The sequence below is a fragment of the Drosophila sulfurigaster genome, chromosome 2L, assembly GCF_023558435.1.
Source record: "Drosophila sulfurigaster albostrigata strain 15112-1811.04 chromosome 2L, ASM2355843v2, whole genome shotgun sequence".
Lineage (NCBI taxonomy): Eukaryota > Metazoa > Arthropoda > Insecta > Diptera > Drosophilidae > Drosophila > Drosophila sulfurigaster.
The window spans coordinates 29,265,740-29,280,126 of NC_084881.1; the positions used below are offsets into that span (position 1 = coordinate 29,265,740).

The following is a 14,387-nucleotide window of genomic DNA, read 5'->3' on the forward strand; positions in this document are numbered from 1 at the left end:
TACCAGATTTTCAGCCAAAGCAACCGAGACCCGTGTTAAGTAAGCGTTTTTTCCCAAACAAAAGTATTTCTTAATATAATACTTCTCATCAAGAATATATTATATATATACATTATAGGGTCAGAGTTGCCTTCTTCTGCCTATGGGTAGCAGGGTTAACAATTGTTTAGAAATAAGGGAATTACACAACTGACAATAAAAGGGCAAAGGCACGAAACAAATGCGAAAGTAAACCAAACTCGACTCGACAAATAAAAAACAAACGCTGACTATTACCTGGATTTGGATTTGGGCAGTTAAGCTGACGTCATATTTGAGAGGAACTCAAATGGTGTGTGTGGGCGTAATGATAATATGGATAATGGCAATGCGAGATTTAGGTATTTCAATAGCGAGAAACTTAATGGACTAAATCAAAAGAGAGAGTGAGAGAGAATAGGGTTAGCAGGGAAGCGAAGCAAGACGAAAGTCGCAGAGTTCGTTGGATTCATTCATCATCTACAAGAATTTTCAAGCAAAGCGGCAGCAGCTGAAGTGTAAATGTCATTGCCAGTTTTTGTGACTGAATGAATGAGTGGGGAGAAGAAGATGTCAGGGGTGCCTGGCCTCAGTCTTGTTCTTGCTGACTCTGACTCTGACTGCGACACTCGCTGTGGTTGCTCGCTGGTGACTGTCGACTGTCGACTGCCGACTGCTGAATGTGGTGACTGCGGCTCCGGATGGCGACGCACGACTGCCGATGACACTTTTGACTCAGCTCCAAAATTCGAAAGGGTAAACGAGTACAAGCACAAGGACAGCAGCAAGTGACAGCGAGAACGAGGCAGCTGTAAGCTGTGAAGTGTGACTGTGATTCTCTCTCCTGGCCAGGTTGCTGACGTGGCATCAGCAAACAGGGCAACAGGACAACAAGAGCGCAACGTGACTTCTGCCAAGAATAATGACTTAATTTTCAACCGCATACAATTCTGTCAATGTCATCGTGTCGTGCCGCTGTCTCTTCTTGGCCAAACACAACATTCTTCAACTTTAAAGCGGAATCAATCAAATTGTCTGTGATTTGCCCTGTAAGCAGGCAGGTGAAGGAAAGGCAATAGTTGACATAAGTTTAATATAAGTAATACTAGTTGACTAAGTATAATAATGATCACAACTTACAAACAAATATAAAATTCAATCAGTTTACAGCGCATCTCTCAGTCGTTCATCCTCAACACTCGCTTTCGTATTTGTTTTACTTTGCTAGCTAAAAATAACTTTAGACCGAAATTTTCTTTAAATTGAATACAGTTTGTAGGCATTTTGTGGCTGTCTTTTGCGGTATTTTTCGAAGGCAATTTGCTCAGTGGGTAGTTTTGTTTTTTTGCTTTCTTGCTCTGTTTTTTGCTCGTTTGCTACATTTCTTATATAATGTTTCAATTTGCTGCCACATTTCGTTCGAATCGTCTGCGCCTGTTTGTGTGTGTGTGTGTTCTCTGCGTGCGTACTGTGCGTATGATTGATATAAATTTTGCTTTGATGAAATGCCCTGTGGAATTGCGAAAAGTGTTTGTCGGCTTTTGTTATTTATTGCCATCTTTGTCGGGCAGCTAAGCCAATTTATTTGCTAGTTGCGGCTAGTTAAATGTTTCCAAATGCCATTTCTATACAATTTACAATTTCAGCAGAGCCCAAGCTGAACCAAAATAAACCAAAAATGCCAACAAAACTTTGCTCCTACACACAATGAATATACAAAAGCGCATGCCAAACTACTTGTGTGCACAGTGAAACCACAGCAAGAACTACTTTAAAGCTACAAGAAATTATTTAAAATTTTAGAGAATTAAATTAAAGTAAATACACAATTGCTGCCTGAACTTTTACTCTTACGCTGAGAGTTTAGATTTAATAAAGTTGAAATGTTTGCATAAACTCAAATTAAAAGTTTCCAGCAATATTTCGCTTTGTAAAAATTCCAACCTCTCTCTCTATCCTCGACGCTTCATGCTTTATCCTCTATCCCCTATCATCCATCCTCTATCATTTATCCCGTATCCTCTAGCTCTCTCTATCTATCTATCTATCTACCTCTCTCTTTATTTCCTGTCTAGGTCATTGAGGATTCTATAATATATTCTCTGCAATCGTACTTTGCTAAGCCGTTCTTCATTCGGTATGCTCACTGTACCAAATTCAAATCCGACTGCCTTTTTATGGCTGACACGCACAGAGACACACACACACACACATTTACACACTCACACACGCACCCACACACACTCAGCCATGGCATTTGCATATCAAAATGTTGGAAAAGAAATGTGAAAAAAATGAAAATAAAAATACAAAAAAAGGAGAGAAATAAACTATTTACTATGTAGATATGCAGAAAGCATTGACACGTTCTTTTGCTCAAAGGACAACAGAAAATTGATTATTCTATTTATTTATTATAAATACATTCTTCGAGTACACTCATGTGTGTGTAAGTATGAGTGTGTGTGTGCTTGTGAAAAATAACTATGCAATATCTTGTACTCTTGTGTAATATTGACTCGCTGATAGGACAAATATTTGTCCTATATAATGTATTGCATGTCCTAAATCTTTTGGCCCAATCCCAAATTCTCCTCCTCGCCATATTTTGTATTTTAGCCACAATGCTTGTTGATTTATTACGTCTGCACTGTGACTGAAAATGCAACCAAAACTAAATAAATAAAATCCATTAAGAGGCCAAAGCGAAGGCAAGTCTAAATATTTGCAAATAATTCACATTGATTCCTGTGAATAGGCAAATGCTCTTAATTTCTAAATAATTGCGGTCACATAAATCTTCAGAAGCGATAATGAAGGGAATTTTAGTTGATGTTTTTCAATTAAATAAACGGTAGTTTGGTATTAGAGAGTCATTAAATCAATTGTCCCAGTTTCAAAGATACAATTGAAATTTGTAAAATATTTGAAGTTAAACATGTTAGGCATAAGACTTTGTCATTAAGTTCTGCCTAATTCTATCATATTTATAATTATCAAACAGAAACGGAGTTATAGTTAATGAGAAAAGAAACAAGTTGTGTCTAATATAAAAAGATATTCAGTAGTTCATAAATTCTGTTCACTTCCGTATAAAGCAATTTCAATAATCAACACAAAATAGTAAACATAAATTCAAGTTTAGAGAATATTTGAAATTAAATAAATCATCATTATAAATTTTCTAACTTCACCATCTTTCGCTCATCATCCTTTTTTGTAAAGTAGAAACAGAGCTGTTTAGGTTAAAAGCATATAAAATTTTATTTTTTTTTACATTTTTTAAATATTTTTGTTCAATTCAAAATTACAAACTAAGTATGTGATTTTTTTTTACATTTTTGACAATTTTTTTCTGGGTAGTTCAAAATTCAAAATTACAAACTAAGTATGAGAAAAATAATAAGGCAATAATAGAAAATCGATCGGCGCGATTCAGATTCTGGGGAGCATAATGCCACAAGGAAGCCACAGTTGTTGCCACGAAATGGATCGTAGAGCATGTAAGGAGAGCACGGGTAATTGTGATTGTTTGTTTTGTTTGGTTTTGTTTTGTTTGATTGGTTCGATTGATTGGGATAGATTGATTGGTTTTTCATCATCTGAATGGGATACACTGGACCATTTCCACATGTGGCTGGGCCGATGTATAATGCATGTAGTTGATTGTATTGATTGATCTAATATTTCTTAGTGCGGCGACGACGACGCTTCTTGGCTCCCTGAGTCTCCAATTTTTTCAATGCCACCACTAGATGTTGCGGCGGCACAAACTCGATGCCCAACCGCTCTGCCTCTTTTCTCGCCTTTTCTATTTCCTCACGCAATTCGCGTTGACGCTGCATCTTTGTCTCGTCAGCGCATTTGGTGGTGATGGCGGTGCGCACCTCCCGAGCAGTCATGTCAAAGCAAGAGGTCATAAAGTAGACCAAATCAGCAACCCGAACTGGATCCAGCTTGGCCTTGACTGGCATCACACAGTCCTTGAAAGCGGGCGAAGGTTTGCCCGACAAAGTGTAGTCAGAGAGTGGCATCCGATCGAAGATCTCGGTCAGCAGCTTGCGGGTGATCGCTGCTCCTGTGTTGTCCCAGTTGACTTTGTCCAGGAAAACACGAGTTAGGCGTGTGCCCTGTGGTCCGAGTACGATGTGAGTGGAGTTCGGATCCTTTTCGAACTCAAAGGCTGGCTTGTTACTGCTGCCACTCGATGAGGTGGAGGCAAGACGCCGTTTGGCCTTGACACGCTTGCGTTTCACTGCCGGCTTCTTCTTAGTCTTCTTGGTGCTGGGCACATAATCATCGTCATAATCGTGCTGATCGATGATGTCATCCTCAGCCGTCTCGGGGGCCCTTTCAGTGCTCGGGGTGATGGGAGTGCGACCCAATGAGACGTTCAGGTTTCTCTCTCCATCGTGCAACTTGTCCATCTCCTTGGTCAGCAGCTCGAGAGCTGTCAACTTGCACTTATTCCAATTCTGCAGCATCTTGACACGAGCAGCGTTCACTGCCGCAATAGTGTTCTCCTCGAGAATGCGGCGCTCGTATGTTTCCACATCGACATCCTTTTTCGGATCGTTATCAGTTTGAGTATCCATCGGCTCATCCTTGCCTTCAGGTGGCGGTGTTTCCATGAGTTTCTCTGCAGCCATGGCCAGTGTGGCAATTGTGCTGATCTGTTTCTTGATAGGTTTGGGAGCTGTTTCACGATCGGTTTCCTCAATGTGACGCATGGCGAGCTCAGCGAACCCAGCGGCTTGTCTTTCCTGTTGGCGAGCTTTTTCCTCGCTTGTCATTTCCTTCACTTTCGGTTTTTCAACTTTTCCCTTAGCTGTGCAAGGTTCATCGTTTGTGCATTTGGCCACAAGATCGGCGACCTTTTTTTGTGCTTCGCTGAACTTGATCAACTTGTGATCGTAGGGCAAAATGCTTAGTGCAATTTCTAAACGTTGGCGGCGAGACATGTTCGCTGTCTGTGTCGTGATTGTTGACTGATGTCTTGTCCAGCGAGCACAGCTCTTTTATACTCTCGCCAGGTAGCTTGAAAACCCAACGCTAATCCCTTTATGATCCTTATTGTATCGTTGTCAGATGCTGAGCTAGCTTATGGCCTGAGTTTCATGGCTGCTTTCAGACAATTGCGCTTCCAATGGTCGTCGGGCGGATCAGTTGGGCGGCTACCTGCAGGCGGATCGCGATCTTTGCTGTACGGGACTAACGATGACAATAGCGAGGAATGCTTAAACCCAACTTGCAACTGTGATCTACCTGTGGAAGTAAGACGTCCCGTTTGCGTTGTGTTTGACGAATCAGATCCGATTTCCGCGCTCGAGCGCAGCTTCGATTTTTCCTCAACGAGCACTCAAACTATTTTCGTGGAACACAAATCCGCGCAGACCGACGAGAGTTTAAGCCAAATGAGCCATCAATCCACGCAGTACGAAGACCAAGGGAATGTTAAGAAACCAGCCAAGAAAAAAACGCAGAAACAAGCGTATCCTGCTGCGCCTTACTATCCGAGGAACACTCGACTAAGCAATGATTCCTTAGAGTTTCCCAAGCGACGTAATGTGCTACACAGAATGCTGCATTGGAGGCAAAACTTTCTACAAATGCCAACAATATCAAAAGGGGAAAGTCCAATGTCAGAAACTTGGCAAAATTCAGATTCAATTCGCAAACTTGTGCCAGAAATATACGAAAGGCTGAACGAGTTGCTGAAGAAAGTCGACAAACAGGAGACACAAGTGAAGCAGCTGCAGAAAGTTATAGATTCCATAAAGCAGCAAGGAAACAACAACTTTGCTGAGAGTTCAATCTTTACGCAGAAAAAGTTGCCTTTTCTGCAGCCTGTGAACACAAAAAGGACTTGCGATGCCGCCACTTGGACTTCATGTAACTCGGGTAAAAGTACTCTATCAAAAACTAGGAATTCCTTTGCAGAGAAACGATCCACAAAAGTAGAATTCGCTGAGCAATCTAATTCGAATTATATGCTAGAGAAACAATACTCCAGCGAGTGCCAATTGTGTGTGGAGAAATCGCAGCCAGTTCTTGATGATCTAATTGAGAAAGTGCTGCAACTGATTGGCAAGCGAAACTTTGAGGATATCATGATCACTGTGCTGCTTCGTGCTGACAATGTCTACCATGTGAATGTCCAGGAGAAACAATCAAAACTCAACCTTGGCTGCCTTCTGGCCACCCACGAGGCCATCGAAAAGGCCGCCAAGCGAGGTTTCTTCAATCAGTTTCTCACCTACTCTGTGACTGATGTTCGTAACACCGTTACGCCCCCCACTCGCCAATTTGGCATTCCCTTTGAGTTCGTTTCGCAAGAGAAGACTACAGAGAATCCGATTTATGTCGAGGTTGATCCCGACCCCACTCACTCTGCTGTCCGTGAATTTATTACGAAAGTTCTGCGAATGCCAGCGGAAAAAATTAACAAAACGTAGTCCTAACTCTTGCATAGTCTTTGAATTGTACCAATTTTTAGACAAGCTGCTGTGTGGTCAGCTCTAAAATTACATATGTCAATTAATATCTAAGTACCAGAAAATGTTGCGCAATTTAAACTTATTGACATTCAAAGAAATGTACGTGAATTGCTTTAAACAATGTCCAAATCATTTTAAAGTATCGATTGTAAAGAACTCAATTCCTGATTGTAATGCTGTAGACAATTGAAATGACATTTTAGCGCTCTTTCATAACATTACTAACTTGAAAATAAATTAAAAGTGTCTGGATGCGTTTTTATTAGCCACCAATTATTGTAATTCCTAGACATTTTTTAATCTTTTTTAATTGGCCAAATTTAAATAAGAACAAAATGATGTTGATGGTGTCCATAATATAGATAAGCATATCTATCTACTAATGGCTTCCTTGACAATTTAGTTTTTATCGAATGGTGTTAACCAAGACAAGGGTGTATTATTAAATGACGGTTACATTGCGTCACAAATTAATGAAAAAATAAACATTGATATTCAGAAAAAACTGAATTTAAAAACATGAATGAATAGAATTCATATTTTCCAATAAATAGTATCTCCAACTATCAGAAATAGATAAGAACTTCATATACCATAACAGAAATTCTCTAATCCACTTAACAAATAGCTAATATATCAATAAGGTAATAATTTCTTAAGGAACATTAACAAATAGCAAACCAATATGCAATAACTATGTATATTTTATTCGATTTAAAGTTTTCACAGCTATTGAATGTTGTAAAATTAGTTCTCTGAAATTTTGCCAATTATTGTCAAGCTAGCTAGAAATTGTAGTATATGAGTGATATAATAGGGAATATTTTAGAGCTGTTTCGAATTGAAGATATCTCCTGGTAAATTTCTATACTTCATTTAGCAAATAATTAATATTTCAATAAGCTAACATTTAGCATTTCAATGCATAGAGCATTCAATGCTACGAATGCCTAGGAAAAAATATATTTTTAACAAATTTTAAAATTTACATTTTAGAAAATTTCACAAAAAGTTGCGCTATTATAAAAAACTTCCAAATTGAAGACATCTGAATGCATAGAATAAACTATTTTCAATATAAATTAACATCAGCTATCAGAAAACGATAATAACTATAAAATAATAGTTATTGCTTTATTCATAATTTAGCAAATAGTTAATATTTCAATAAGTTAGCACTTAGATGAAAGCATTTGAATCATAGCAAATGCTATGAGAGAAACCTAATTTGTAATAATGCGATTCAATTTTAAACTTTCTACTCCTTACTTCAAACAATTTTTTTTTGATAAACTACTTATCGCAGTGTTGAGTGTAGTTATAAACAAGTAAGAAAGCTACAGTCGAGTGTACTCGACTGTGAGATACCCGCTACCCAATTTGATTAAAAGCAATATATTTTGCGGTATTATTCTCAAAATATACCGAATATACTGCAAATATACTACGAATATACCAAATGGTATGTTTGGAATATCGATATAGTACACCATTCAAAATATACCATAGACGGCACAATGTGCTAGATTGTCGACCAAAGCAACTCAGACCCCTAGTAAGTAGGCGTTTTTGCCCATACAAAAGTATTTCTTTAATAACTTCCACAATTTTTATCTGATCGCAACCAAATTTTCAGGAATCATAACTACTATAGTAATTATTGTAGATACCAAAATTCGCAGCTTTAGCTTTAAAATTACGCTTGTTATTCGATTTTTTTGATTTGCGGGGGCGGAAGTGGGCGTGGCAAAAATTTGAAACAAACTTGATCTGCGTGCAAACATAACAAATGCTGTCTCTATCTTAAGAGATAGAGCTATAATTTTTTTTTTTCGACAGCATTTGTTATGTTTGCACGCAGATCAAGAGACTATAAGAGTCTCTGAGATCTAGTTGTTCATACGGACGGACGGACAGACGGACAGACACACAGACACACAGACACACAGACGGACAGACGGACATGGCTATATCGTCTCGGCTGTTGACGCTGATCAAGAATATATATACTTTATAGGGTCGGAGATGCCTCCTTCTACCTGTTACATACATTTCCTGTCGGCACAAAGTTATAATACCCTTCTACCCTATGGGTAGCGGGTATAAAAATACTTCCGAATGCAACATTTATCTATCAGCTATCAGAAAGCGATAGGACCTACAAATCAATCAATCTAAAATCTCTTCCCTTTATTTAGCAAATAGTTCATATTTCAATAAGCTCAGACTTAGATAAAATCATTCGATTGAACATTGGCGGTGAGAAATATCTAAAGTATCTATTAGATTTAATGCTTTCGAGTCCTTAAACGTATTAATATGGGAGATTTGATAAATTCTTATAATTAATCAATAGTGAGTGATTTGATCTTAGAAAATTTTGGGCACAATATGAGCTTTGTTATATAAAAGTTTCGAATTGAAGTCATTTGAATGCAGAGATGTTTTTCAATACTAACGATCATCTGCTATCAGAAAACGTTAAGAGATATTCAAATAATCAGAAATCTCTCTACTACATTTATCAAAAAGGTAATAGTTAGATGCAATCATTTTGATTCGATTGAGCATTTGCACTAAGAAACACCTAATTCTCATGTAACAGCAATATCCTGTTCGATCTGAAGTCCTTAAAAATATGAATTCTTGGAAATCGTTTCTTGTGGTATAGTATTAATCGCAATAAATGAGTAAACATTTTAGAAGCAATATGAGTGTTTTTGTAAAAATGTTCTGAATTAAAAACATCTGAATACGGATTAATAAAATATTAACAATATATAATGATTAACATCTGCTATCAGAAAACGATAAGAACTGCAAATTAATCAGTCTGAAATTTCTCAACTTCATATATCAATTCGATTGCGCATTTCCACTAAGAAGCCCCTAAACATCAAAATTTCGATTTACTGAACATATTAATATAAGATTATGTAAATTAATAAGTTCTGTAAGCTTTATCGTAATATGAGTGATCTCATTTTAGAAAAATTGTGGACATAATATGAATGTTGTTATAAAAAATTCCGAATAACAGATCTATCTATCTTAATGCATATTATAAATATATAACATCTGCTACATATCAGAAAACGATAAGAACTGCAAATCAATCAATCCGAAATCTCTCCACTTCATTTTGTGAATATTTCAATAGGCTAGCAAAAATCTATCTCTATGCTGAAATCATTTGAATTCAATTGTGCTAATTGAACTAAGGAACATCTAATGAATATTTAACCAAGATGGACATACTCTTCAATTTTAAGATGTCGCGGCTTCATATTAAATTGAGTTCTCGAGAATTTTGCCAAATGCTTGGAACTGTCGAAGACTCGCAGCAGGTATGTGATGGAAGTGGTGTTATAAAATGAGTTTCTAAAGATCCTCTATGACAGATGGCGAGGTCTCATTTTATGGCTAATCCGCGCAGCTGTCGCTTGAGCCGCGCTGAAATTGTGCCTGGGATAATTAGGTAAATCGGGAAAACCCAAACCGAAGTGCGCAAAGAGTTTCGCGAAAAGCGTAGGCGGACTACCTGCTGACCACCCTCGGGTGGCAAAAGGGATCGCTTTCAGGAGAATAAAAGCGACTGGAAACGAAGCAGAGAGCATCAGTTTGCAACAAGCAGCGCAACAGTAACAACAACAGTGACAGCAACTCTTTCAACTACTATTTAACCTTCAAGTCAAGTGCATAAAGAAAAAAAAAAGAGACAACATGAGCAACAACGAAAACAATCAGCCAAAAGCAGCTCGCATCTCGACCATTTCGAAGACATCTCCAACTCGTCTTTCTTGGTTTTTGGCTGAGATCGACGAAGGCGTTGCTGACAGCGGCAAGGCGAATGGCAAGAAGCGACTCTGTGTGCTCCACAGCATGGAGCTGCTCGAGGCTGATGTCTCCGATAAATACATGACTCGCTTCGTCGAGTTCCGCCTCAATGGCAAGCGACTGGAGGCGAAGCTGATCCTCGCTTCCGACGATCGCAAAGTTGTCGATGCTGCACTCGAATCGATGAGCAAGGAGCCCAGAGATGAGGAGGATGATGGCAGACAGATGCTGATACAATACCATGAGGAGGATGGAAACACCAGGCGACTCTTCCAAAAGGTGATCTCGCCGGTACATGTCGTCTGGATGAGCGTCAATCCCGAGATTGGTGGCACTCCACTGATCAAATTGAGCGATCGTTGCATTGCCCATGTGCTGAATGCCTATGAGAAGCGCGATTACATGGAGAAGATGTTGCTGCATGTGAAGGCCGCCTGCTTCGATCACGCCTTCGATGAGCCACTCGAGGACAGGCCACAGGCGCCCATGGACGAGAACAGTTGGATGCTGGTGCAGTACAGTCCCGAGCCAGAGATTGTCATCTATCAGGTTGTGCACTATTCACAGACCGTGTGGCGTGAGGAGAATCTCTTCAAGGATGTGATTGCCTATCTGCGTCTGCCTGGCAGCGAGGTCATCCTTCAGGCCGTAGTCATTTGTTACAGCCAGGACGAACAGGCCATGCACACCAAGTACGATCAGCTGGCCAGCTATGCCTTGGAGATTGACTTTCCTAAGCCCGATGACATGGACTACGATCTGCTGGAGAACAAAGGCACCGCCGCACTCTTTGCTCGCACTAGCACCACGCTCTTCCAGCGTGCTGAGCAGCGCGATTCAACTGGCGCTCATCGGCGGGCGCGACGCCATCTCGAAGAACTGACCGAAAATGCCGAGAACGAGGCTCAGATGATCATCGATGCCTTCGAGAAAGTGGACAGCCTCAGAATGCAGCAGCAGGAGCGTCTCGACAATGGGCCATCTACTTCTTCACCCCGCATTTAATCAGTCTACGATTTGCCACAATTTTCTACGATTTTTTTAGATTATATTGAACTTAGTTCTAGTTTGCACGATTATCCCACATTCTAGCTTATAAAGTACTTTAAGAAATTGCATGCTTTAAATTTAATATCATTTACTACACAAAATTACTATAAAAATATAACAAAAAAATAAAATAAATGTATTATATCTGCAACTCTTTGGCTTTTTAATTATTACAGAAAAATGTGATCATGTCACAATTATCTTACAGAAAACACGGCTCTTTTGTTGGTGTCCCAGCTACAAATTTCTTGCTTGCTTTTCTAATTTCCTCAAATGTTAAGTTTTAAAATCTTGTTAATTACTGAGAATATTTAAGTCACACGAATGTGTTTTTCACTTCTATCCCTATTTCATTACCTTTCGATCTTTACTTCCTATAGTATATTGCAATTCTTGTTGGTTAAATTGGCTTCCTATTGCTTTCGTATTCTATAACTACTAAATAAAATAATATATTCATGTTTACATGTTGTGTTTAATATAAATTGAAAAAAATAGGTAAATGTGAAGTAAATTTAGTAAGTTAATGAAAAAATAGTTGCTTAAAGTAAATCAGAAATCTGTCTTCTAAAGATCGTTTAGCTTAGCTTTAAAGGGTTGCCCATGTGCTGCGTAGCATAGTAAAAAGTAGAAGTAGACGACTGCTGCAACTGTCCTTGATGCTGCTGTTGATGCACCTTAAGAGGCAACATCGACTGCTCATGTTTCCTTGAGCTGAACTGAGCTGCAGTCTTGGTAAATAATAAAACTTGTGTCCAGCTCACACAGCCCAAGCAGTTGCTCATAAGCTTCTTCTCCTCGGAGTTGCTTGAGATGGCGTCAAAGTTAAACGGACTCTGCTGTGGCTGCTTCTGTGTCTGCAACTGTTGCTGCTTCTGTGTCTCAAGATGTTGCTGCTTCTGTGTCTGTAGCTGTGTCTGCAGCTGTTGCTCCTTCTGTGTCTCAAGATGTTGCTGCTTCTGCTTCCACTGTTGAGGCTCGTCTAGCGGCGATCGACGCACTTTCGACAGCGACACTTTGACCATTTGGCACCAGTGAACAACGTAGACGAAGCAAGAGCGTGAGTCCAAGTCAATGCTCTGTATGTAACAATCGAAGAAGCGTTTACTTATCGACACCACACACTTGTCGCCCACTTGCAAATTGTCACAATAGACATCAAGTTCCACATTGCGATAGAATTGGGGATGCAGCGACTTGGCCACCTGATAGGAGAACGGCACACAGTGACCATGAAGCAACTTCCTCATACAGGACACACTCGAATGGCCATTGTGGAAGCTGCATTGCATCTCGTTGTTCAGCATGCAGTTTGTTTGCTGTGGCTTATCCAATTGGAGACTGTGTCCATTCCGAAATACTAGTTTATCTCCGAAATGTATTACAGATGACTTCTTGTAGGTGCCAGGGAAGAGCATGTGCTGCACAGCCAAGTCGACATCAGGCATTCTTAAGAGTTGCTTGAAAATCAACTTGTAGCAAATTGCCTGAGCTGCAGCTGCTGTCTTGTAGTAAGCGTTTGTGTAGACGACATCAAAGTGATGCTGCGACGTGTAGTAGATGGTAAAGAGTTGTCTAAACTGCTTGCCGTAGGTGATCACCACAGATGGTTTGTTGAACTCATGTATTCGCAAATTGCGGCGATACAGCAGACACATGGCACGCATTTCGATCATTCCGCCTCGAGTGTGTGGCCAGGACATGCGCAGCGTGTATTTGTCAAAGTCGCCTTGGATTTGCTTCTCGAAGAGGCGACGCTTGAGTGTCAAGAAGCGCACGCACTCTTTGCGCACCTCAAAGTGCAGCGTCTGCGAGTCGTACATTTGCTCAGCCACCGCCCTGAAGAGGTCGTTGCCATCGCGTGGCATCTGCTTGCGATACAGCGATTGGGACTCTAGAAAGATGTCATCGCGATCGCGGCGACCCGTCTTGCAATACAACGAATAAGCCATTGGATTCTAGGAATTATTCAATTAAAGCACGTTTCCTCAAGAGAGTGGGAAAAGCAAGACTAGCACGTTGGATTCAAAAGAATTAGAGATGCAAGTAAACTTGCGATAGTCAACGATTGTAACTATCGTGTGTCACAAACTAGAGAAGAACATTGAAAGGGAGAAGAACTAGAGATGCACAATGTATTCATAAGATAGTTGGAGAGTTTCATATTGAAATTCACGATTTAAACGACTCTTAGTAGATAGCTAAGAAAACTGAGTTAGATGCAAAATATATTTTGGCTAGTAACCTTTTCAATTACATCAATAACTAAATCATTATTAGAAAAATCTGTTCTCAACATCTCAAAAGATGTACAGTAAAGTAAATACACTAAAAACACAAATTTCTTGAAATAGAAATATACGTTTCATTCACAAGAAGTCCTAGAGATGCACGCTCCTTTGCAATAGTTTATCGATAGCAACGCAGCTCTATAATCAGTGTTGCCACCCTAACGCAAGCTGATCGATACTTTGTTATCAAAATCTTGAAAATACATAATACAATTAATACAATTTAAAAACTAATATTAAAAATTTGTTGAACTAGAAAAAAGCATTCCATTCACAAGAAAACCTTGAGATGCACGTTGCTCTGCGATAGTTAATCGATAGCTACAAACACAGAGCTCTCTCTGATCAGCGTTGCCACCCTGGCAGAAGTTGTTCGATATTTAGCACGCAAATATCAAATAAGAAAACGCTAAAAGAGAAACGAGTAAACATTTAAATGCAAGAAGACAAAGTAGAAAAACAAATTTATGCAGAATCTGATTGCAATTTCAAATTATACAAAAAAGGAAGCATTACATTCGACTATAAATAAATCCACATTAACTACAATTTCTCTTTGTGCAGACAACAAGCTAAGGGAGAATGTATTTCGCTACTTTTACTGCATTTCCGCTTCAATTGCCAGCGCAGCTCGTCGCACCAACGTCATTAAAATATCGTAATATCCAGCGCAAATAGCAATGCAGCAACACAA

The 14,387-nt window shown here is 39.4% G+C and overlaps 4 protein-coding genes across 5 annotated transcripts; 2 read left to right on the forward strand and 2 right to left on the reverse strand.

Moving 5' to 3' along the window:
* Positions 1 to 3,307: 3,307 nt before the first annotated feature.
* LOC133838515 (early boundary activity protein 1) lies at positions 3,308 to 5,109 on the reverse strand. Its single transcript, XM_062269645.1, has one exon. It carries the CDS (start codon positions 4,977 to 4,979, stop codon positions 3,699 to 3,701), a length of 1,281 nt encoding a protein of 426 aa, XP_062125629.1. The 5' UTR covers positions 4,980 to 5,109; the 3' UTR covers positions 3,308 to 3,698.
* On the forward strand, positions 3,309 to 6,752 carry LOC133838500 (uncharacterized). 2 transcript variants are annotated; one of them, XM_062269635.1, is made up of 2 exons: positions 3,309 to 3,521; positions 5,107 to 6,752. In XM_062269635.1, exons 1-2 carry the CDS (start codon positions 3,473 to 3,475, stop codon positions 6,471 to 6,473), a joined length of 1,416 nt encoding a protein of 471 aa, XP_062125619.1. In that variant the 5' UTR covers positions 3,309 to 3,472; the 3' UTR covers positions 6,474 to 6,752. The 2 variants fall into 2 exon arrangements, with proteins under 2 accessions (XP_062125619.1, XP_062125610.1); XM_062269626.1 differs by having other exon boundaries at positions 3,312 to 3,536.
* Positions 6,753 to 10,121: 3,369 nt separating this feature from the next.
* On the forward strand, positions 10,122 to 11,522 carry LOC133850825 (early boundary activity protein 3). The gene has a single exon (XM_062287052.1). The coding sequence runs from the start codon at positions 10,239 to 10,241 to the stop codon at positions 11,355 to 11,357; it is 1,119 nt and encodes a 372-aa protein (XP_062143036.1). The 5' UTR covers positions 10,122 to 10,238; the 3' UTR covers positions 11,358 to 11,522.
* Positions 11,523 to 11,967: 445 nt separating this feature from the next.
* LOC133849728 (protein ovarian tumor locus) lies at positions 11,968 to 13,457 on the reverse strand. The gene has a single exon (XM_062285823.1). The coding sequence runs from the start codon at positions 13,352 to 13,354 to the stop codon at positions 11,981 to 11,983; it is 1,374 nt and encodes a 457-aa protein (XP_062141807.1). The 5' UTR covers positions 13,355 to 13,457; the 3' UTR covers positions 11,968 to 11,980.
* Between the last annotated feature and the right edge of the window lie 930 nt (positions 13,458 to 14,387).